The following is a 25,360-nucleotide window of genomic DNA, read 5'->3' as shown; positions in this document are numbered from 1 at the left end:
GTGAGGCTGCAGTGAGCCAAGATCACACCACTGCACTCCAAGCTGGGCAACAGAGCAAGACCCTGTCTCAAAAACAAAAAAGAAAAAAAATAAAGATAGTTATTGATAGCATCTGATATTCTGTTGCTATAGTAAATAGAAAACTTGATTTCTGTCAATGCAAGGAATTATTCTGCAAGCCCTGGGTATATTTCCTTTTACCGTAGCTATATAATAAATACATTATATTCATCATGCTAAGTTTATAATCCCACTAGCAGATCACAGTTCACTATCTGGCCAGATGATTTGCAACTCATATATTGATGAAATGATATCTAAGTATTAATACCTACTATTTGTCAGGCCTGTGCTCAGGTCTTTTATACAATATCTTATTAAATCTTGCCAGAAGTGTAGAGAGTAGGTACTATTGCTTAGAAAAAAAGGGTAACTTCAGAAAGGGAAAAAATTGTTAAGTCTAATTTCAGAAGAGTACAATTGTATATAGCTGCGTTTCACCAAGATCATGGCCGTCCTCACTGAAATAAATCTAATGTCCAGCCACTGTGGAACAGAAAAGACTTGAAGTTTCCACCCCAAGGAATGATTCTACCCTCCGCCTCTCAATCCAGATTTCTCTTTAATCTAGTCCTCCCTTTTTTTGGGCCGATCACTCTCCCTTCTCCCTGCTGAGTGGGTTTCCCATTTTTTGCAGCATGGAAGATGGAGAGAAGGAAGACAAAGACAAAGAAGAGGAGCAAGCTGAGTACCTGTGGACAGAAGTGACAAAAAGAAGAAGCGGCGGTGTGGTCAGAAGGTTGAGAAAGCCGGAAGCCTTTCCACAGCCAATTTCTTTTTAAAGGGCTGGAAATCTATCAGACCAAGTTACGGTAAGCGCTCTAGCCGTGGCCCTGTTCATGGTGCAGGCATTGGCCCAGGCAGATGGCAGAGAGTGCCGCTGATTTGTTTCACTGTTTGGTCCAGTTACACTTCCTCCCCTTCTCATTCCTAAACTTTCTTCTTCCCATATGTCTACCTATTCCTTTTTCTGTTGGAGGAAAAGAAAAGGGGGAGAGCTTGGAAAGAACCACAGTCCTCCAACAGCTCTGCTATCAGCAGGGGGGTCCCTCTCACCTGTTTCCTTACCAGGAGAGCAGGAACACCTCTTTCTACCCAGTCCTTTATGTGCATTATGTGGAGACTTAGCCAATCCTAGTCCAAAAGTTCAGAAGTGTTTTGATCACGTGGGAATCAGAAAGAATGTTCCTCTTATGTTAGCTTCCCACACTAGTCCTCCAAACCTTGATTGTTCTATATGCAATCAAAGCTTAGAACAGCTTGTAATATTCTTTCTCTGATACATTGCCCTCTGAGGTACAGTGGCTGAAGGCCAGGACCACACCTTCCCTAGCACCATTAGTGAGGGCTCCCCACAGAGAGATTGGGAATGTTACCCAGGCAGCTTCCACTCCAGTCTGCGGATGCTGATTTTTCTGGGGGAAAATGGCAGCAAGAATGGGAATGCTGTTCCCAACAAGGGAGAAGAAGAGGCTCCTGGGACTGTAACTTGGAAAGGAATGAGGACTGAGGCCACAGAATGGCTACATCCAGTTTGGGAGTTGCCAGCGTCTTCTGCGAGCCTAGATCACTTACAGTTTCCTAATAGACTGCTTGCTGTGTGGAGTGATCACGAAAATGCAATCACACAAGCACTCAAGGCAAGGCTCGAGTCCTCTGCTGGTGGCGTGTTTAGGCCTTTGGCTCCCTGAGCAATAAGCCAGAGCAGGATTCTTTATACCAATTCTAGGCAATTTTTTTTTTAAAATCAACATTTTGGTTCCATGTTCATGACATGACACAGTCATGCCATGGCTGTGTTAAGAATGCCAGGGTTGCTCTAGAAGAGTGGTCATCAAAGAGTAAGACGAGTCATGTGTGAACTTCTAACCAGAATTGTCCTTCTAGAAGTGTGAAAGTAGGAAGTTCTCTTTTCCTTCCAAAGCTCTTCTACTTCTGCCTGTCCTTTCTTTGCAGCATTACCCTGGCCAGGAATTTCTACAACCTGAGGTTCCTTGCTCTGTTTGTAGCCTTCGCTATCAACTTCATCCTGCTTTTTTATAAGGTGATACTTCATTCAGGGGTTATTTGCTAAATATGCTGTATACTAAGTATACTATGTGTAGAAAAAGAATCACGACAGAATTTGTGTTCTTAATTGTAGCGAACATTCTAATAGGTAGCAAATTTTCTAAGACATTGGCTTTTTAAAAGGAATACAATTTCTAGCAATGGAGAGACTACTGACAAGGGAGCCAGTGAGGGGACCATTTCAATAGTTCATGCTTATTTTAGTCATTACTTAATTTAGTCTTGAAATACTTGCTGAGCATCTACCATGAACTAGACCCTATATTAGGAACCACAAGGTATTTCAAAGTGAATAATAAATACAATTCTTTCTTCAAGGAATAAGGTAACCAAGAGCCATTATAGCTGGCCTATTTGTTAGAAGCATTATAAAGGAAAATTAACAGGATTTGGAAAGAGAGGGGACTGCTCAAGTTAAATGAAGGTTTTGAACATTGGCAAGTGGGGTCTTGCATGCTGTAGGCATGTAATAATTGTTAGTGCAATGAATTAATGAAGGGTCCTGAATTCTTGACATAGTCTTTTAACTGGCTTTTCTATCTCTTGCCTATCTCCCTTTCTACTTAAAACCACCAATCTAATTTGTATGAAACATTGTTTTATCCACCTCAACTTTCCACTCGACAAACTAATTACCTTCTGTTGCCCATAAAAGAAAAATGGAAGTCTATAGCCAAGAGAGGCAAAGCTTGGTTTTAAACACACTGAGGTTGAGGTGACTTCAGACAGCCATCCAAGTAGAGAAAGCAAGCAGTTGGAGCTATAGGACAAAGCCTCAAAGTTGTAGATTTGAGAGTCATCTGTGTAAGAATAGCGGCTGAAGCCATGAATGTAAATGGCATCTCAGAAAGAATGGAAAATATTGGTCTCTGGCTGGGTGGCAGTGGTGGGTGGGGGAGCAGGCACACACATGCTTCATGCTTGTGGTGTGTGTCTTCGCCTCCTCTCAGGCCACAGCATGATCAGAGATTCCCTTCTGTGGCATAAGGATTATAAGCATATGTAGTAAAAGTTTCCTAATTTTAATTTTTTTTGCTTTCTTTTCAAGAGATAGGTTTTTGTCTCCTTTTTAAAAGTTTGTTTGCAATTATTAGAGATACTGGGTGATTCCTAGTAATAAGTTACCTAAAAACCTCATTCATTCAGCAAGTAATGTTGAGTCACTACTATTTGTACAGCATATGCTACCAATATAAAATATGTGGGGAGAGCCCAATGGCTGAGGTTCTTTTTGATGTTTAATAAGCGAGTGTGTGTTTTGAGCCAGGTCACTGAAGAACCTTTAGAAGAAGAGACAGAGGATGTTGCAAACCTATGGAATTCCTTTAATGACGAGGAAGAGGAAGAAGCGATGGTATTCTTTGTCCTTCAGGAGAGCACCGGGTATATGGCACCAACGCTGCGGGCCCTGGCCATCATCCACACCATCATCTCTCTTGTCTGTGTGGTGGGCTACTACTGCCTAAAGGTGAGCTGTTTGCCACTCTGGATCTAATCTCACTCCTTGAGGAAGAAGTGTCCTTTTGAGCCCAGCCAGCCCTTTGCTCTAAGACTTTGCTATTTGTAAAGGTCTTTGTAAGGTCCATGGAGCAGCAGCAGCGCATCACCTGGGAGCTGCCTAGACCTGCAGGGTCTCAGGCCTTACCCCAGGTCTTTTTTTTTTTTTTTTTTTTTTTTTTGAGATGGAGATTTGCTCTTGTCTCCCAGGCTGGAGTGCAATGATGCAATCTCGGCTCACTGCAACCTCCGCCTCCTGGGTTCAAGCAATTTTCCTCTCTCAGTCTCCCAAGTAGCTGGGATTACAGGTGCCTGCCACCATGCCCAGCTAATTTTTGTATTTTTTAGTAGAGACAGGGTTTCACCATGTTGGCCAGGCGGTCCTGAACTCCTGACCTCAGGTAATCCACCCGCCTCGGCCTCCCAAAGTGCTGGGATTACAGGCATCAGCCACCACACCCAGCCCCCGAGTCTTTTAACTCAGAATCTACCACTTAGCATGATCACTGGGCAATTTGTACGCACTTTCAAGTTTGAGAAGCCTTGCGCTAGGAGTCCCATTTCAGGTACCTCTTGTTGAATTTCAGAGAACTAGAGTCATCAGGCTAAAGTCACATGGAGAGCTAGTCATGAGAGAGTCTTCTGATCTTTGAATTGATGTCAAAATTTTTATAAAAATACCTTTTCATTAGGTGGTAACCACTCAAGATCTCAGAAGCAAGCTTACTGATGTGTTAGTTTTCAGTTATCTGTTGCTGCATAACAAACCACTCTAAAACTCAGTGGTCTAAAATGACAACTGTCTATCTCTCTGATTCTGTGAGATGGCACATCTCACAGATGTGCCATTTGGGCACATTTGGGCAGTTCCTCTGTTCTATGTAAAGGGGCTACATTTGCAGCCATCCGTGAGCTCAGCTGGGCTGGAATGGCCAAGATGGCACATTCCCGTGCCTGGCAGCTCCATAGGGGGACAACTGGAAGGATGGGCTCAGCTGGGATAGCTGGGCCTCTCTCTCTCTCTCCCTCTTTCTCCCCAGGGAGATTCAGAGCATCTCCTTCTCCATGTGGCCTTTCCACATGATCTGTCCGGTAGGGTAGCTAGACTTCTTGCATGATGGCTTGGGTTTCCAAAAAGAGCATGGAGGTGGAAGCTGCTAAGCCTTCTTAAGTCTTAGGCCCAGAACTGGTACAGTGTCATTTCCATTGCATTCTGTTGTTTAAGGCAAGTCACATGGCCATCCCAGATGCACTGCTGCATGGTAGAGGGGAGAGGCACTACACAAAGGCATGAATTCCAGGAGGCATGGTTCCTTGGGGGCCATATTCACAACCACTACAGTTATGTCAATCTTCAGTCATTCAATTTTTGGTGTCCCAAGTCCAGTTCTAGTTCTGCCACATCATAGTTGTGTTTTTCTCACTGCTTTTCTCATTACGTTTTTTTCTTCCTTCTCTTGAGTAGGAAGTCTCCTTAAGTACAGCAAGCCATCTTCTTCCCGGGAAGAGTCCAGGAAATATTTTCCTATATTGTGGTCCTTTCTTCCCTCAGTGAACTATTGTGTCATGTAGGAAGTTCAGCTACTGTGCTGAAGAGACCTTGTGCCTTGGGCTACACTAAGGACTCCATTGCAACTATGAAAGTGCAAATTCTGGAGCCAGGCTGCCTGGGTTGAACTCACAGCTCTGCCACTTAAACTCCCAGTCCTCTATCTTCTCATACGTAAAAATGAGTATTGTTGCTAAAGTTGCTGGGGGATTAAATGTAGAGGTGTGTGTAAATGTACTCAGAATACATAGTAAACCCTCAAGCATGTTCGCTGCTGCTCCTTAGTTTAAGATCCTAGAGTTCGGCTTATTAGATGGAGTACAGATTATACTGTGACCAGGAGAAACAAAAAAGAAACACTATTTAGCAAGGAAAGAATGTGGAAGTTCTGTTTGCAAGAGTATACAAACTTCTAGGAGATTGAAGGGGAATGCTTGGAATCCCAGAAATGAGCACCGCTCTACACTTATATTATGACTACTGTTCTTCACAGTCATCCAAAACGCAGCAGGCATTAGTCGCTGAGCTTTGCCTCACCTCCCACATCATCTATGTACTAACAGTCATCATCAGTTCCTCACAGTGTGCAGTGGCTACTAACCTTTGCCACCTTCCTATCGTGAGTTTTTCATTTTATCAGTGTTATTTCATTGTTTTAAAGAAAAACAGGGCAAGAGGTAACTCTTTACAAATCACTGTCTGAATTTTGTTCTTTTGTTTTGGACAAAAGCAATGTGGGGTACATGCATATCGTGGGTTTGGAGATAAAGGTCTCAAGGATGTTGCCAAGTAGCCAGTGGCATCTCAGCTGGAGATGAGATGAGACGCCCTAGCTCTGTCTGAATTAAGCTTTTCTGGCTAGAGGAGCTGTGTCGATTGTGACTTCTCATTTCCTGGGATTTCAGCAGTATCCTCTGGCCTCATTAACTGTCCCATGTTTGGAGTGTGTGTGCACTTAGTGATGGTTGGGGCAAGTGGATTGTTTTCCAATCCCTTTCTGCGTTCCCCTTTGGCAGTAAGTCCTTATAGCCATACCACTATATCTAGTCTAAAATAAAAGTTCCAATTATAAAAGAATGGAGAGTGATAGTAGGAAACAAGTACGCCACTACCTGGAAGGAGCTCCTTACGGACAGAATCTCAGGAAGAAAACTTCAATACAGAAAGACTGAATCCTCTCATTCTAACTATGAAACCATGTTTCATTAACTACCTTCAAAGCCATGAGATAAATATGACCCTGTACATTGAAGGGAGTTGGAACATTTCATCATATTCCTGTGGCTGGCCGATCTATTCTAGAATGGTTTATTGTCATTTCTAAATATTGGTTCAACTCCAGCTGAGGAGTCTTAGGAGTCCTAACTCATTCAGCCCTGGGGCTCATCTAGGCATAGCCTGTACGCTAGCATGGGTCAAGGAGTCTAGTTTGTATTAGTATTAGCTATCTAACTGAAAACTTAAAGGGTGACCCAAATCAGATCAGCTTTAAAGAGGTAAGTATTTAGCCAAAGAAAATCATTTGGCTTTGATCCCACAACTAGGCACCCTAAGAATTCCACTATAAGGAGATTGCTGCTCTGAAGTTGGAAGGTTAATTTGTGACAAATACCTGGGAGCAGGTGCTTTAATCACAAAGCCTGCTCTGAGTAACCATCTTCTTCCCACTCCTAGGTGCCTTTGGTGGTATTCAAAAGGGAAAAAGAAATCGCCAGGAAGCTGGAGTTTGATGGCCTATATATCACCGAACAGCCATCTGAAGATGACATCAAGGGGCAGTGGGACCGCTTGGTGATCAACACACCGTGAGTGTCCCTCTACCCCAACCTGAAAGGGAGATGGAGTCTCTACTGTAAATAGAGTAACTCTTTCCTCCTGGCCTTAAAACTGGTTAATATAAACTTTCTTTTGGTTTCTGGGACTCTTCTCCCTTGCCTCTTCAATAAAGCCACTTACTGCCCATCAAATACTTGTACAGACTTCTATTAGTTTAATGGGGACAGAAGATATTATCAGAACGTACTGAGTATATTTGATTTAGACCAGACAGTCCAGTACAATATTGCTTAAACTAGTTTTCTATGTTCGAGTCACACAGTGTTTCCAGGGCTTAAGTGGCCAAGGAGTCTAGAGATCAAGGTGATCAGCTTCAGCTTTTCCATAGCCTTCCATGGCACAGCCCTGCTGTAACTGCCATCTCTGAAGTCTTCTTTTTTTTTTTTTTTTTTGAGACAGAGTCTCCCTCTGTTGCCCAGGCTGGAGTGCAGTGGTGGATCTCAGCTCACTGCAAGCTCCACCTCCCGGGTTCATGCCATTCTTCTGCCTCAGCCTCCTGAGTAGCTGGGACTACAGGTGCCCGCCACCATGCCTGGCTAATTTTTTTGTATTTTCAGTAGAGACGGGGTTTCACCATGTTAGCCAGGATGGTCTCGATCTCCTGACCTGGTGATCCGCCCACCTAGGCCTCCCAAAGTGCTAGGATTACAGGCATGAGCCACCGCGCCCAGCCTGAAGTCCTCTTCTTAACCAAATAGCCTGCTTGGTAAGAGACCTCATCTTAACATAAGATTGGGAGGCACTTACATGGGCAGGTAAATAGAGCCGTCTGGTAGGGATGTGAAGACCCGTGGAGGCAAGCCTGCCTTCCTGTAGGCATGTGGCGCTGTGTTGGGAAGAAGGAAGAGCACTGATTGACAGGCAGATGACACCAAGGCTCTGAAGCTTACTGGTCTGTGAACTTGCACAAGGTAATCAAGCCTTCTCAGCCTTAGTTTCCTGATCAGTAATAGAGGGATGAGAATATCATCCTGCAGAGGATTAATGAGTGTATGTGTCAAATGCTTGGCAAATGCCTGGCACGTGGTAGGCATTAAGTTGTTACTCATTCTCTTTCTCCTAACTATCCAAAAAATGGCCATCACCATTAGAAAATGTCACGCTGTAATGACAGTTGATTCACAAAGTAAGTGACGGTTTCAAGATAATGTGGTAAAAGAAATAGGGCCAAATAGTAAACAAAGGTGACTGTGTTGAAACTCTTAGGTGTGCCAATTAAGATAGGCATGTTAAGAAACAGCAACCCTGACTCCAGGGGAAGAAAACTGTGTCCTATCCAAAGATGATCAGGCAAACTAAGAAGCAGCTCTGCAAAGGTACAACGAAGCATATTTCTTTATATTCTCCAGAAAAAGAAGGCTCTTCTCTTAGAAGGGGGAAAATGTGAACAGGCACATCCTCACATCCTAAGTCCGTCCCTGCCTGCGGGTCCCCTGCCAATCTTCTCACACAAGGAAAAGCACTGTTTCTGATGCTTTGTCATTACATTACAGAAGTCTTAGACACTATTGAACAGTTTAATCCTTTGGTAAGCTTTGTGCAATCATCAGTAATGCTTGTGTCTTGTTATACAAGGGGATATGGCCTAAAAGTCCCAGTAAGAAGGCAGTTCAATTTCAGCTGGGCGCAATGGTTCATGCCTGTAATCCCAGCGCTTTGGGAGGCCGAGGCGGGTGGTTCATGAGGTCAGGAGTTCGAGACCAGCCTGGCCAACATAGTGAAACCCCGTCTCTACTAAAAATACAAAAAAATTAGCTGGGCGTGGTGGTGGGCGCCTGTAATCCCAGCTACTTGGGAGTCTGAAGCAAGGAGAATCACTTGAACCTGGGAGGTGGAGGTTGCAGTGAGCTGAGATCGCACCACTGCACTCCAGCCTGGGCGACAGAGTGAGACTTCATCTCAGAAAAAAAAAAAAAGAAGGCAGTTCAATTTCTAGAAATGTATCCTAAGGAGATAATGAGACAAGTACGCTAAAATGTCCCAGCAAAGGCATTTCTGAGGACTTCAGGCTGGGCGTGGTGGCTCATGCCTGTAATATTTTTTACTTACAGTGGCTTGAACGTCCATGAGTAGGAAATGGATAAATAAATAGCTATTTTTTAACATTTTAGATAGACCAATGTTTAATTTTTTTTCACAATGGCATCATAGTACATGTTCATGTTTTGTAACTTGCTTTTTTTCAGTTAACTGTATGTCATGGGAGCTTTCTTTTTAAACATTTTACTTTTATATTGTTAAGCACACATAAGAACATATAAAATGTATATGTACATTTTACAATATAATTATAAACCAAAAAGGTTAAAAAATAGAACATTACTGACAGCTTAAAAATCCCGTGTATTATCCCCCCGATCATATCTTCCCAACCCACAGCTATCTACATTTTTGATGTTCATTAGTGGTTAGTAATATTAATTCTTAAATAATTAGCAATCAGTGATATTAGTGATATTCATTCTCCTGCTTTATAGTTTTCCCACTTAGGTATTTGTCCCTAAATATATTTTGACTATTTTGACTAGTTGAAACTTAATATAAATGGAATTATACTATATACATTATACTGTCACTTGAATTTTTTTTAGCATTATGTTGGGGAACTCACCTATGTTGATGTATATAGCTATAGTTTGTTCATTTTCAAAGCTGTAGCATTTTCCATTATGTATATTATCGCATTGATCAATTTTCCTGACAGTAGATATTTCAACTTGTTTTCTAAAGTTTCTGGCTTTTATCAACAGTGCTACAGTGAACATTCTTATACCTGATACACAATTCGAATGATTTCTCTAGAGTATAGACCCAGGAGAGAAATTTGCTGAATAGTAGGATATGCAAAATGTTTGTTCCAATTTATACTCCAAACAGTACTATATTCGAGTTTCTTCTTCTCTGCTTCTTTGCTGGCACTTATTGTTGGCAGATAATTTTGCTGATCTAGTAGGTGTATAATGGCACCTCATTGTATATTTCCCTGATTACGAAATGGGTTAAGCATCTTGTACTTTTCCCCTGAACATTCATGTATAGATGCACTCTTTATTTATGCACTTTCCTTCTGAAGGACTGTTCTCTATGCCACACTTTAAGGACTAGTAACAAGTAAAAATCTGTTTTCTACCTTCAAGGAGTTTGCATACCTAGTCAGGGGACAAGAAATTCAGAATGCTCAGATGAAGGTAAGACCATATCTATGAAGGGGTCATGCCCAGAGCCTGTGGTCCTTGGCCCTTCAGCATCACTTGTGGAATCTTCTGCTTAGGACAATATACGACCAGGCTGAGTTGTATGTTACCATTTGTATAAATGAATACCTCCTTAAGAGAAAGGAGGTATCAGTGTGGCAGAGAGAGCATGGCTTGATTTTTATTTGTTTTGTTTTCAATTTAAATGCAGTGCATAAAAAAATCAAGTAGCAATGTACAAGGAAGAAAGTCAAAATAATTGTTATTTTCATCCCCCAGAGATAAAATATTAGCAGTTTACTCTGTAACACCAGCATTCATTTTTGCTTTCAAGTGGCATTTAAATGTTTAAGACAAACTGCTTTAACAAACCAAAAACAAGCAATACTGCCAACCTGTTGGAGGAGAGGCAGCATTTGCTGGGGTTATTCTTCTGAGAGGTCAGTGAATAATGGGAGGTCTCCATTTCCTTATCACCAACTTGGGTGGTATCTGGAGAATACGGAACTGTTGTGTTCTAGAACCAAAAAGAATGAATCAAATAAAGGAAAACGAAAGTAAGAATGCATGCACCAGAGGCCAGAGGCTCCTAGGCTGCACTCCAGCCTTACAAGGAACGCCCACAGGAAGGATTCAGTAATTCTGGATAGGAACAACATATTTTCAATGGTTTTTGCCAACATTCCTGAAGATGACAGTTCTTTCTTAACTTTAACAATAAGAAATATTTGCAGTGGAGCTGGTACAAGCTACAGAGAGAAGAAAGATCATCTCTCTGGGGATGTTAGGGGATGGTACAGAACCATCTCCAAAAAAGAAAGGGATCCAACTCCTGGAGGAAAGCAGGCCCTGCGGCATTATGCGGGAATAGAAAATAGAGTTGAAAAGCACCCGGCTTAAAAAATCCGATGTAAATAAACTAACGGTGATTCCCTGATTGGAAACTCCATATAATTAGGGACTTTGTCTGCACTTTCCACCACATCCCACATCCCGCATCCCCATTATCTACCCCAGTAGCTGACATAAACTAGTGACTCATTGAATGGAATGCCTGTGTTTTCTGTAGCATTTTGTTTCTGGTTATACTGGGATTAGGGAAAGGATTTAGAAACATATATCTGTCTCTGTCTAATCTGTCATTACAATTCTTGGCTCCAAATCATAATTCTGAGGCAGAAACTGCCCAGTGGCCTTCCGAGTGTTTCAGAAGCCAATACAAAGTATTGTAGACCTGTGATGACTCTGAACGTCAATCAGATCTTAAATTCTTTGGTGAGCAGGACACAAACCAAAAGGATCCCAGATCCAAGCACTCAAACTGAAACGTTTCTTGATGTGTTTTCCTTGATGTTAAGAATGAAGAACTAACCTTTTTCATTTTGTTTTTCAGATCTTTTCCTAATAACTACTGGGACAAGTTTGTAAAGAGAAAGGTATGCCTTGTTAGTGGGGGTGAGTTCTGTGATCACAAAAAAAAGTGGTGTATGTTTTTTAAGTTTCCCACATACAAACATGAGTAAATGTGATGCTACTTTTATGATAATATCTCAAGAAGAGTAGGTCACAGAAGGGGTTGGATATGAACATACGTAGGTTTTTGGCTTCATTCATATACTCATCTGCCTTAAACAAGTTAACACAGTCCTCATTGTTTTCTGCATAGTAGTAGATGTTTTTTCCCCTGCAAATCAAGATATCAGTATCAGCTTAAAAAGCAGTTATTTAATTGTCTTCATTGCTTTTTTCTCTGGGTTTTCTCTTTTTTCTACATTTTGAACTATGTCTTAATCTATCCCTTGGAAGATTGCCCATAGGGCAGCAAAGCTCTGAAGACCCCAGAGCTAGAAAGTATTTGGTGGTGGTGTGTGGCCTGAGCTCACCCTGTCATCCTTTGTTTCAGGTGATCAACAAGTATGGAGATCTCTACGGAGCAGAACGTATTGCTGAACTTCTGGGTTTGGATAAAAATGCTCTTGACTTTAGCCCAGTAGAAGAGACCAAAGCAGAAGCGGCTTCTCTGGTGTCATGGTACAAAAAGCTTAGGAGTTAAAATCCAAAGCAGCTAAAATAGATCTTTGCTTTTCTATTCCTCTTCAGTTGCTCCAGGGAAAAATCACAACCGTGTCTTTGTTCTCTCAGGCTCTGGTCTGGCTTAGGTGTTTCTTCTAGGTTCTAACATACTGGGAGAGCACTGCTTTAAAAATTTGAAGACTAATACATTTTGATGCCCTATAGAGCTGAAAAATAAAGACTAATTAAAATTTCAGGTTGGGCTGGGCGCGGTGGCTCACACCTGTAATCCCAGCACTTTGGGAGGCCGAGGTGGGCAGATCACGAGGTCAGGAGTTCGATACCAGCCTGGCCAACATAGTGAAACCCCGTCTCTACTAAGAATACAAAAAAAAAGTAGCTAGGCTTGGTGGTGAGCACCTGTAGTCCCAGCTGCTTGGGAGGCTGAGGCAGGAGAATCGCTTGAACCTGGGAGGTGGAGGTTGCAGTGAGCCGAGATCGCGCCACTACACTCCAGCCTGGGTGACAGACTGAGACTCTGTCTCAAAAAAAAAAATTTCAGGCTATGTGATTCAAGTGTTCTCTTGTCTCATGGGGAACACGTACAACTTGATAAAGCTGAGAGCCGTATTTAGGTTATTAAACCTGAGAGAAAAAACTTACTTTCTCCCCCTTATTAAGCACTTAACTACCTCTTGACATTTTTAAGTTTTAAAATTACTTGTTCTTCTCTAGGCTAAGTTCCATAGACATGAAGTACCATATCTGGAAGCTTGGAGTTGTTTTTACTGACAATGTAAGTACTGCACCTGGAAAAACAAAATTCTATACCCCAGGTTCAGGGATGTCACAGAGAAGCAAGTTATGCAGGATGCTCAGAAGGGTTCAGGGATTGCTTATCAAAGACCAAGAGCCTTATACGTGCTGGGGGAACACTTATACAATGGTGTAAGGTAGATGGGGCTCACTTGGCAGTTCTTGGGCCAGCTCACAGCACTTCAGTACCTAAACCCCCTCTATCCTCAGTGTGTCCCCCAAAATAAGAAAAAATCGTTTAATGAGCACATTATGAGGCAAAAATGCTTAAAAGTCTGCTTTCTTCCATTCCCAGTCCTTTCTCTACCTTGCCTGGTATACAACCATGTCAGTCCTGGGCCACTACAATAACTTCTTCTTTGCTGCTCACCTATTGGACATAGCAATGGGCTTCAAGACACTGAGGACCATTCTGTCATCTGTAACTCACAATGGCAAACAGGTATGGTTTCTACTGATGCAGAACAGAATGGACCTGTATATGCATAGGAAAAAAAAACAGCAGGTAGTGTACAGTGTATGACAGGAAGGAATGTGTCATGGTATATAATGTACTTTTCTTGGCCAAACGTTTGAACTAATGGTGATTGTTTTTGCAAAATTGTAGCCAATCATAAATGTAACTGCAACCATCATGTAAAAAGCATAAGACCTTGATTCACTGACCCGTGACATTTAGATCAAGCAGGGGAGGGAGTGAGGTGATGGACATGTCAGAATAACCTTGGAGATTTTTTTTTTTTTTTGGAGACGGAGTCTCGCTCTGTAACTCAGGCTGGAGTGCAGGGGCGGGATCTTGGCTCACTGCAAACTCCGCCTCCCAGGTCCCAGTTCAAGCAATTCTCCTGCCTCAGCCTCCCGAGTAGCTGGGATTACAGGCACATGCCACCATGCCCAGCTAATTTTTGTATTTTTAATAGAGACGGGGTTTCACCATGTTGGCCAGGCTGGTCTCAAACTCCTAATCTCAGGTGATCCACCCGCCTCGGCCTCCCAAAGTGCTGGGATTACAGGTGTGAGCCATTGTGCCAGGGCGGAGATCTTTTTAAGGTCTACCCCTTCCTCCATGAATCTGATCTATTCCCTGGAGGGTTAGCAAGTAGACATACTGTACACAGAAGACTCCCCAGGTATTTCTGGTATCTGCATCCAATTAAGAGCCAATGATTTCAGACACACACACACACACACGTATATGGTTGTTATGTATTATACACATAGTACACATTTTATGTGTGTGTATATATATTATATAGTTAATACATATATATATAATCAAGAAATTGACTCTGACACTATATAGAAGACTGGATATTGATGAGACTGGATATAGCAATGGCTATAACCATATTAAAATCTTCTAATGGCTTCTCCTTGTGTACAGATTCAAACTGTTTAGCATTTCATTCCTCAGTAAGTACAAGTCTGCGTATGACAGACATGCTCCCTCACATCTCCAAACCTTTGTACGGGAGAAGGAGAAAAGACGGAAGTTACAGTGTGCCAAGCTCATGCCGTGTCCCAGTTACTCTGACAGCCTCACAACTACCTGGTAAGGTAGACATTAGGCTCACTTTACAGATAAGAGAACTGAGGCTCAGAGAGGCTAAATGTCTCACCCAAGACCACACAGCTGCTATGTGGCAGAGCTTAGCTTCAACGCCTTTTCTTCCCTGATGCAAAGTCCAAGTTCTTTCTCTTTTTTTCCTAACCACCGGCCTTCTGGGAGGTCGGCTTTCCAAGGTTTGAGTGACTATTCCTCTCAAGTCTGCTGAATATATTTCCTCTGGTGCTGATCTTCACACTTAAATGCCCACTCCCTTTTGTGTGGCTCCTTGAAGGCAAAGTTCTGATCTTGTTGATCTTCATATCTCCTAGCTCAATGCCTAGTCCTTGAGAGAGGTCAGATGTGCAGGTCCTGTGTACTCCTCACTTAAGCCACTGAACTCTCACTCCTAAAGCCTGGAAGTAAGCGTGCCCCAGGACACTGCAAAGGGCCTGGGCAGAATTCTCTGTAATAAAAAGTGTGACTCAGCTCCACCATCGTAATTCTTAGAGTAACTTCAAAGTTGTGACAATTATCCAGTGCATGATTATTTATGAAACAGCGTAAGGTAGGGATACCCACCAGTCCAAAGAACCTTTGGTTTTTTGTTTTGTTTTGTTTTTTTGAGATGGAGTCTCGCTCTGCCACCAGGCTGAAGTGCAGTGGCGCGATCTCAGCTCACGGCAACCTCCGCCTCCCGGGTTCAAGCAATTCTCCTACCTCAGCCTCCCAAGTAGCTGGGATTACAGGCATGCACCACCATGCCCAGCTAATTTTTGTATTTTTAATAGAGACAGGGTTTCACCATGTTGGCCAGGATGGTCTCGATCTCCTGACCTCGTGATCCGCCCACCTCAACCTCCCAAAGTGCTGGGATCACAGGCGTGAGCCACCCCTTCCCAGCCTGGGGTTTTTAAGAAGCAGCATTAGAGCAGAAGCTGCATTGTGAAGCCTCAGGTAACAGCTAGCTCTGTATGAACAACAACGAAACACAATATATCCCTCCTCACAGCACCTGCACTGTTCAATACTTAAGTTCCTTTATATTTTACTTACGCCCAATCTAATACCCTATACATTAGTCTGCTTGGGCTGCCAGAATGAATTACTACAGACTGGTATTTTGTTAAACAACAGAAATGTCTTTTTGACAGTTCTGGAGGCGGTAAGTCCAGTGTCACGGTGCTGGCAGGGTTGGTCTCCTTGGGGGCCTCTCCGTGGCTGTGGACAGCCACCCTCTTGCTGCTGCTTCCCCTGACCGTCCCTTCACGTGTGCCTGTGTCTAGCCTCTCTGTGTCCCCAACTCCTTTTCTTCTAAGGACACCAGTGAGATTGGTTGCGGGCCCATCTTAACAGCCTCACTTTAACTTACTCACCTCTTTGAAGGCTGTATCTGCATCTCCAAATACAGTCAGATTCCGAGGTACTGGAGGCCAGGACTTCAGCATATGAATTTGGGGGGACACAATTCAGCCCCTAACACCCCATCATTACTCTTTTCTCCCAGTAAGTCCACTTCTCTTTACCTGTGGTCCCATCTTTCCTCCTCTGCTCATGGCCTGATAGCTTTCTTCGCTGCCCTCCACCCCTTCCCCATTTCCTCTCCTTGCTGGTCCTCACTGTTCCTCCTTGTTTTCTTAGAGTCTCCTGTGAACCTTTCGAGGTAGAGAAGACCCCACTCCTTTTCCTTTCTCTGTCCTCTCATTCCCAGTTGGTTCTGACTGTCGGTCTCCTGGCCGTGGTGGTTTATCTCTATACTGTGGTGGCTTTCAACTTCTTCCGCAAGTTCTACAACAAACGTGAAGATGATGACGAGCCCGATATGAAGGGCGACGACATGATGACGGTGAGAGCCCACGCACTGCGGGGCCACCCCGCCCCACCACCTCACTGGGAAGAAGGGCTGTGTGGGGGTGCTCTGGAGAACTAAGTGAGAGCTGTAGAGTTAGTTACAGAGCACAGCAGAGATTAGAGTAGAAGACAGATGTCTCCTCCGAACAGGAGTGTTCTGGGAAGACAGAAGTGATGGAGGTAGGTTTCTTTACCACACATCTGAGCCCCGTGGAAAGGGAAGCACCCTGCACAGTGGGGTCATCATTAATCTATTTTTTTCTGGGGTAAAGATGAGACATTATTTTATTTTTTGAGATGGAGTTTCACTTTTGTCGCCCAGGCTGGAGTGCAATGGCATCATCTCGGCTCATTGCAACCTCTGCCTCTCAGGTTCAAGCGATTCTTCTGCCTCGGCCTCCCTGGTAGCTGGGACTATAAGCATAGGCCAACACACCTGGCTAATTTTGCATTTTTAGTAGTGATGGGGTTTCTCCATGTTGGTCGGGCTGTTCTCAAACTCCCAATCTCAGGTGATCTGCCCACCTTGGCCTCCCAAAGTGCTGGGATTACAGGCATGAGCCACAGTGCCTGGCCAAGGTGAGACATTATTATGAATGAAACCTGTGTCTAAATTTCATGGGAGTCGAGCTTTGATCGTTGTCTCTCAGAACAGAGAGCAAAGTCCCATGGACCGGGATTGAGCACTTGATTGATTTCAGCAAGCCAGTCGGGGGTTCTTTGCGGACAGCCACCATTGGCTGAAGAACGTGACCTCAGCAGGATCAGGTTTGGAGGTGGGGAGGGGGAGTCCTGTCAGGCCAGATCTTCATGAGAAAAAAGGCACCGCCCAGAGTAAGCCAGCTTGGCTGCAGCAGCATCTCCAGTTTATTTTGCCCAGATTTCAGAAAAAGAACCTGTGTCTCAGGGTCAGGGAACAGTGAACTGCCCAGTCTGTGAGCATTTCTATAAAAGAGGTAACATTTCTTGACAAAAAACTCTCCATGTGCTTTTTTGGGCCAAGCACCGTCATGAGACAGCAACCCTAGCCCCTGGAGTGCTAGCATGAGCAGCATGTCTTCAGGCTGCCCCTGGCTTTTGATTTTCCAGGTATAAGACAGTCCTTTTTTTGTGAATCTAACCCATCCCATCAGGTGGAGAGACAGGGTCAGTGCCTAGATTGGCTCGAACCTGCAGAACAGGAGGAGCAGAAAGGTCCATTATCTTTGACCTTCCTGCTGCAGGAATCCCTGCCCTACCTGGTATAAGGGGAACGCAGATGAAGAAGAGAGGGGGCCTTTTTTGCAGTTTGTAGCACAGCCTGAAGGCCAGGCTAACACGCTTAAAATTAAATGAGGAAAAATTAATATCTGGCATAGGCCATACTCATCAAGGCTTAAAGATCTTTTAACTTATATACACCTTAAATGAATTCTGTTCTATCAAATAGTTCAAAACTTTTTTTTAATGGGCCTAAAAATACCTTTTAAAAGCCTAAATGTAACAACAGTCTTTCCATCTTTGTAGATATCAAACTGTCCAGAGGGTGCAGTGGACAGCAGCTAGCAGCATGAATACTGGTACCTCTGAAGAGTTCCCCTCTCCTGGCTCAGGGCTGCCACAATCTGACCAAATCATATGAATGATTTAAGCATCTTGCTAAAAACAGAACTGTGACTTTTGCCTAAATCTCCATTATTTTTCTTCTCTAGTGTTACCTTTTCCACATGTACGTGGGAGTGAGAGCAGGAGGTGGCATTGGTGATGAAATTGAAGACCCTGCTGGTGATCCTTATGAAATGTATCGCATTGTCTTTGACATTACCTTTTTCTTCTTTGTCATTGTCATCTTGCTGGCCATCATTCAAGGTATGATTGCCAATTATGTTGAGTATGAACAGGGTTTAATCTAGTTCTTTTTACTTTCTTGCATCTATGACTTAATTGGTTTATGAAGAAGTGTGTGAATTCATTTGCTTGTTAATTTAGCAAGAGCTAATTTAGCATCTACTATACCTGAGGCTTTGGCTATATATAAAGCCAAAGACACAACCAGGCACAGTTATGAGAAACTTCATCCATACAGAAGAGCCCCTTCCTTCTGTTCCTCTACTCTGAATTATTTCCTCCTCACTTCTGCTTCTGAGATCTCTCCTGTGGCTAGTCTTGTCCTCTTCATTTTCTTCCCAGAGAGGGAGGTGGGGTAGGAGCAGAGGAGCTGGGCAGTGTGGGGGAGGGGAGGGGAGGGAAAGAATGATATTTTAGTCAATAGCTTGTCAAGACTGGAGAAAGATGACGAATTTAGCTTGAGTCATGCTGAGTGGAGGAACCTGTAAGACATGCAGGTGTTGAGGGCTAAGAAGTGAAGGAACTGAGGAGGAACCCTGATCCACGTGGCTCAATGTCAGCGGGGCTAGGAGAAGAGGGGGAAGAGGGAGAGCCTATCACACAGACTGAACACAAATAGCTAAGCAAAATAGGAGACCAACCAGGGAGAAGTAGAGAGGAAAGAGTTTCAGGGAGGAGCATGCAGTTAACAGCACTGCATAGTGTAGAAAGGTAGAGTTAGGAAAACAATGAGAAATTGTTAGCCAGGATGTAACACTGAGAAACACGAGTATTATTTTTCTAATTTTGCTTTGATAATTCACTTTTTTTAACAGAACAAAGTAGCTTCTTCCTTTATCATTCCTCTACCCCTGAACCACTAAACAGATTGCTTTGTCTTTGTATTTAAAATTCCAGGTCTTATTATTGATGCTTTCGGAGAGCTAAGAGACCAGCAGGAACAAGTGCGAGAAGATATGGAGGTAATGTTCCTCTAACTACTAATCCTAGCTCTATTTTAATATCCCCAGAAGCAAATAGATTTTTAAACAATAGGTTTTACTATTACTTAGGGCCAGTACTAAGCAAGAACAGTTTGTTTTCCATGCCCTGTGCTCTGCACCCTGCCATACCTGCCACTCTGCTGCCTCCTCCACTGTCCCACAATCGGAGGGAGCAGTATCCTCAGCTAATCAGGAGCTAAGTGTGTGGCACTACTGAGTGAACGACTAATAGCCAAAAGCATTAGAAAGTTTTCATTGTCCCTCAATTCAATAGAATCATGACAGTTTTCTCTCCTGCCTATATTATGCCAACAAATGCCTTTTCTGCCTGTTATTTTTCTTAGACTAAATGTTTCATCTGTGGGATTGGCAATGACTACTTTGACACAACCCCTCATGGTTTTGAAACACATACATTACAAGAGCACAACTTAGCCAACTACTTGTGAGTATTCTTGGTTAACAAAAGTGATGGCAGTTGTAGCATAAATAAAGCCAATTATGTCATATAGTTGTCTCTGCTGGAAAAAGAGTAACCAGAAAGGAACTCCCAGGAGTCCCCATGAGCCTGTACCTTTGTCCATAGACTCTGTCTCTCCCATGTGTGATAGACGTGTGTTGTAGACAATTCCTGCTCCTAGCAAAAGGCCAGCCCCTCACCCTGTGATTGGATTCCATCCAGGACACATACCTCCAGCAATTTCTCTTTCTGTACTGGACTTCTTCTATCACCATATAAATATGCTTTTTTTTTTTAAATCCTAAACAAACAAACAAACAGAAATCTGTGGCCCCACTTTTACTTCCAACTATTGCCCTACTTCTTTTTCCCTTTCAGCACAAATGAAAGCTGTCCATGTTCACTCACTGTCTTCAATTTTTCTCTTCTCATTCTCCTGTGAACCTCCTACTGGCAGGCTTTCCTCCCCACTACATCTTAAGATTGGGTCTTGTCAAAGGGGCCTTTAACCTGCATGTTGCTAAATTCTGTGGTCAGTTTTCAGGCCTCAACATGTCTGCCTTTTCTCATTAATAGCTAAGCCCTATGACCTGGGATATTTTCGGGCATTTCTGTTTTCATACTGCCTTTTTTTGTTGTTGTTGGCCAGGCTGGTCTTGAACTCCTGACCTCAGGTGATCCGCCTGCCTCAGCCTCTCAGTGCTAGCATTACAGGTGTGAGCCACCGTGCCCGGCCCTTTCATACTGCCTTTTTTTTTTTTTTTGAGACGGAGTCTTGCTCTGTCGCCCAGGCTGGAGTGCAGTGGCGTGATCTCGGCTCACTGCAAGCCCCACCTCCTGGGTTCACGCCATTCTCTTGCCTCAGCCTCCCGAGTTTGGGACTACAGGTGCCCGCCACCACGCCTGGCTAAGTTTTTGTATTTTTTAGTAGAGATGGAGTTTCACTGTGTTAGCCAGGTTGGTCTCGATCTCCTGACCTTGTAATCCGCCCCCCTCAGCCTCCCAAAGTGCTGGGATTACAGGCGTGAGCCACCGTGCCCAGCCTCATACTGCTTTATCCCAGCACAATGCCTGGCACCCAGTAGGCAACTAATAAGTGTTTCACTTATTCGACGGTAAAGCATTCACTGAATAACAAGTTACTTGAACCTATTGGGTGCTAGGGACTGCCTATAAAACTTAAAAACTTAACAGAATTTAGAGAGTGTATAGATTTTATTACCTGATAACTCAGACCCTGTAACTGATCATTTACAAGAAAAAAAAATAAAATGCTGGGCTCTGCTCCCCAGCCTAGCTCTTCCCGCTTCTCTCTATATTTTGCAGCTTAGAGTCCTCATCTTTCTTTCTCTCCTTTCTCTCTTTCTTTCGAGATAGGGTCTCACCCCATTGCCCAGTCTCGAGTGCAGCGGTGTGATCTTGGCTCACTGCAACCTCCACCTCCCAGGCTCAAGACATCCTCCTGCCTCAGCCTCCTGAGTAGCTGGGACAGGTGCACCACTAATTTAGCACCAGCTAATTTTTTTTTTAGTAGAGAAGGGGCTTTGCCGTATTGCCCAGGCTGATCTCGAACTCCTGAGCTCAAGCTATCCCCCCCCCTTGGCCTTCCAGAGTGCTGGGATTACGGGCGTGAGCCACTGGGCTGAGCCCTCATCTTTCTTCCTTTTTTTTTTTTGAGACGGAGTCTTTCTCTGTCCCCCAGGCTGGAGTGCAGTGGCGTGATCTCGGCTCACTGCAAGCTCTGCCTCCCGGGTTCACGCCATTCTCCCGCCTCAGCCTCCTGAGTAGCTGGGACTACAGGCGCCTGCCAACACGACCGGCTAATTTTTTGTATTTTTAGTAGAGACGGGGTTTCACCATGTTAGCCAGGATGGTCTCGATCTCCTGACCTTGTGATCCGCCCGCCTCGGCCTCCCAAAGTGCTGGGATTACAGGTTTGAGCCACCGCGCCCGGCCTCATCTTTCTTTAGGACAGAGCAGGCTCAGCCTTTGGAGAAGGCATTGTCAGAAGTGGCAAAGATACATGTTTTTGCTGGGGGATGAGTTTAAGTCAAAAACATGAGTTTTGTTTTTATTTATTGAGACAGTCTCTCTCTGTCTCTATACTATTCCAGAAGTATAGTTTTGTTTTTATCATAGATAGATAGCTGGGGGAATGCCAGTGTAATTTCACTTGCTCTGTGATCCGTGTCTTGGGTTTGAGTTTGTCTGTGACACATAAGTATCCCAGGGGGCAGGGGCTGAACTCTCAGCTCACATTACATGATCTCAGAGACAGTTTCCAAAGGAACCAGGCTCGTGCCCTTCAGGAAAAGGATTGTGAGGTTAGTTATATGAGAAAGTAGAAATTATGTCCTTCTGAGGGTGGAGAGTGCAGTGTGGAGTGCAGCGGCGCCATCTTGGCTCACTGTAGCCTCCACCTCCTGGGTTCAAGTGATTCTCCTGCCTCAGCCTCCCAAGTAGCTGGGACTACAAGCACCTACCACCATCCTGGGCTAATTTTTGTATTTTTAGTAGAGACGTGGTTTCACCGTGTTGGCCAAGCTGGTCTCAAACTCCCGACCTGAAGTGATCCACCTGCCTTGGCCTCAGCCTCCCAAAGTGCTGGAATTACAGGCGTGAGCCATCACACCCGGCCTCAAAAACTTGAATTTTAAAAAGATAACTTTAATGTGCCCTTCCTCATGAGTATTTATCATCAATTCCCATTGAGAGAATACACATCTTAATGGACGTGAATGAGCCCATGGCCACGTGTCAGTACCCATGGGTTACAGACCAGTGGAAGGATGCTGTCCTTTGGGTTGGAACCCCTTCTGTGCCTTCCCATGGCACTGTTACACTGGTCTCTTTCCTGTCTCTATCCCCTCTAGGAGCAAGCTTGAGGGGAAAGAACCCAACTTTATTCGTGTTTGAGCCTCCCACCCAAAATGGTGCTTTGTTAAGTAAATGTGCTAGGCAAGGAATGATGTCCTAAGCCCCTAAGTATCAAACAGGATAAAGGGATTAACCCTACTTTCTTTCTCAGTAAACGAGAAGGGGAAAGACAATGAACATACTTAGAGCTGCTACTGTGGGCCAGGACCTAAAGCTCTAAACACAGTACCACCCTGACAGAACTCAAGATCTGGGGCTCAGACTCTCCACCCTCAGAAGGACATAATTTCTACTTTCTCGTATAACTAACCTCACAATCCTTTTCCTGAAGGGCACGAGCCTGGTTCCTTTGGAAACTGTCTCTGAGATCATGTAATGTGAGCTGAGAGTTCAGCCCCTGCCCCCTGGGATACTTATGTGTCACAGACAAACTCAAACCCAAGACACGGATCACAGAGCAAGTGAAACTACACTGGCATTCCCCCAGCTATCTATGATAAAAACAAAACTATACTTCTGGAAGAATCAGAGCAACTCCATGAGATTAAATACTTTCTAACTTTTCCATGACATATTCTTGAGACACACACATAATTTCAATTCTACATTTTTATGAGATGATAAATGGCCTGTTAAATATTCTATGGTAAGAATTTGGGCTACCATTTTTATTGTTTTATTAGAATTTTGTTAACAATAAAGTGGTGGCCAAAATGCTACCTTGCAAGTGATCTTACTTAGCTCAAGGTTTAGGGATGTCAAAAAGCATCTCTCCTCACAAAGTGGCTAATTTCGGGATTCGTGTGTGCTACTATTAGAAAATGATGGTTTGTGTCCTTATGCCACACTTCCCTGATCCTTAAAGTCACTGTAGACAGCGTGGGACCAAGTAGCCTTTCAGAGCCCTGATTACAGTTAATCCATGCCAATGAACTTGGGTCTTGACCAGAGTATCTAATACTATCTATCTTTTCCTCATTCCAGGTTCTTTCTGATGTATTTGATTAATAAAGATGAAACAGAGCACACAGGTCAGGTAAGAAATAAAATGCCTTCAATTAAGAATCATACACCCGTGTTAGATCTCCCTTTCCTAAATCTTGAGACTTAGTAGGGCATAGGTTATCTGAAATAGATAGATGGCCCCATTAATCCCGTGTATGCATTTTTCCATCACCTTTTTGTGACTTAGTAAGAAGCCAAAGTCCTCCTGGTTATCCTTCCCAACAAGCACTGACATTTTCTAAACGCTTATAGCTACTGCTTCAGACTAGAAGAGCTGGAGGTGGGGAGAACATTATGGAGAAAAAGACAATGAGAAATGGAGTGGGTGGCTGTAACAAAGAGCAGAAAAATTAGAGTACAACAGAGTGAGAGACAGGCTAAGAACAATAAAGACCTCATGTGTGGGTGACACAGGAGCCTGGAGGTGTGCATGTGAGAGGATGAGTGAAAGGATGTGTCAAATTTTGTGACTAAATGTGAAAAAGAAACAGAAAGGTAGAGAGCAAGGGAGGAAAAAGTCAGTTATCAAATATTCAAACATCATTGGCTTTGTAGGAAAACTTTACAGCTCACTCATTCAATGGGAGAGGTACCTGGTTTCCAGCTCTGGATTTAGCAGGCAATAAACGTTCCCTCATGCATTCCTCCGTCTTCCACCAGCGGCATGGAATCAGCTTATTGCTAAATCTTTAAGTATGTTTAGTGGCAAACATTGATTGGTTTCAGTTTTGCTTGGGGCAGACGGGGATTTTTCTCCTTCCCTGCCAGCATGTGTCAGGGAGACATGGCTTCTTGCTTCCCAAACAGCCTGTGCTGGGAATAGAGCAAGAATGAATGTGCAGGTTTGGCCTCATATAAATTCACATCAGTCTTCCTAAAGGGAGCCACAAAGAACAAAAACAAACTGGGTTTTAGCTTTTACTGTGGTTTAAAAATAAGCACCCATTGTTCACATGATTTCAGGAATCTTATGTCTGGAAGATGTACCAAGAAAGGTGTTGGGATTTCTTCCCAGCCGGTGACTGCTTTCGTAAACAATATGAAGATCAGCTTGGATAAATCTGAATGAAAGAAGCGCCACAATTCTGGACAGTCAACTTCCCATGAAATAAAGTCCTCCTTTTACAGTTCTGCAACATATCTGAAATGTGACATTTTCTAAATGCCTCCCTTAAAAAAAAAAAAACTGTTTGCTGAAAATCTGTGATATTTTGAAATTGATTTGGCTTTTTGTGCCTAATGGACATACACTGTGGGAGAGAACCTGTCAAAATGTTGAAGAAGGAAGGCGAAGAATCAAGTAGTCTCTAGGCAAATGGCCTTCAAGTTTTCCAGTTCTGAGCTAACTACTTTGTTGGGATGGAAGCATGAAGGAAAGGGCTAGAGAAGTATGAAGTCTTGAATGTGTCATACCTGAAATTTTAAACACTGGAATGTCGTCATGGTATCCGATTTGTGACTCATCCAAAAGATAATAACTGCAGTCTAATTTCTCCCATGGTACTTGCTAGTGACTGTATCCAGAAAAGCTTTAAGCAGTTAAAGAAACAGAAAAAAACCGACACTTTGTCGACACTGAAATATCGATTAAGTGCCTTAAAACCTCTTTAGATATAGCTATGCAAGTTTTTTATGTTTGTGTTCCAGGACAGTTCCATTCATTAGTTGTGATCTTCTGTCTTACTTTATGAAACTGCACTTGAAGGTTATTCATACAAGTTTTTTTAGTAACAGCTGTCAGTCAACTGCTGTTATTAGAAGAAAAGTACTGTACTG

General features: G+C 43.4%; 1 protein-coding gene across 1 annotated transcript; it reads left to right on the top strand.

Annotated features, from left to right (window-relative positions):
* The first annotated feature begins 2,038 nt into the window (after positions 1-2,038).
* On the top strand, positions 2,039-24,643 carry LOC115834356 (ryanodine receptor 3-like). Its single transcript, XM_030809104.1, has 13 exons — positions 2,039-2,104; positions 3,398-3,598; positions 6,851-6,981; positions 11,600-11,642; positions 12,110-12,237; positions 12,955-13,015; positions 13,331-13,477; positions 16,293-16,427; positions 18,124-18,280; positions 19,157-19,221; positions 19,587-19,687; positions 23,564-23,615; positions 24,548-24,643. The coding sequence occupies exons 2-13, from the start codon at positions 3,482-3,484 to the stop codon at positions 24,641-24,643; spliced, it is 1,233 nt and encodes a 410-aa protein (XP_030664964.1). The 5' UTR covers positions 2,039-2,104; positions 3,398-3,481.
* The last annotated feature ends 717 nt before the right edge of the window (positions 24,644-25,360 follow it).

The sequence above is a fragment of the Nomascus leucogenys genome, unplaced genomic scaffold (assembly GCF_006542625.1).
Source record: "Nomascus leucogenys isolate Asia unplaced genomic scaffold, Asia_NLE_v1 000985F_63247_qpd_obj, whole genome shotgun sequence".
Classification (NCBI taxonomy): domain Eukaryota; kingdom Metazoa; phylum Chordata; class Mammalia; order Primates; family Hylobatidae; genus Nomascus; species Nomascus leucogenys.
The sequence above is the reverse complement of the archived record's forward strand: the minus strand, read 5'-3'. Positions and strand labels throughout refer to the sequence as shown.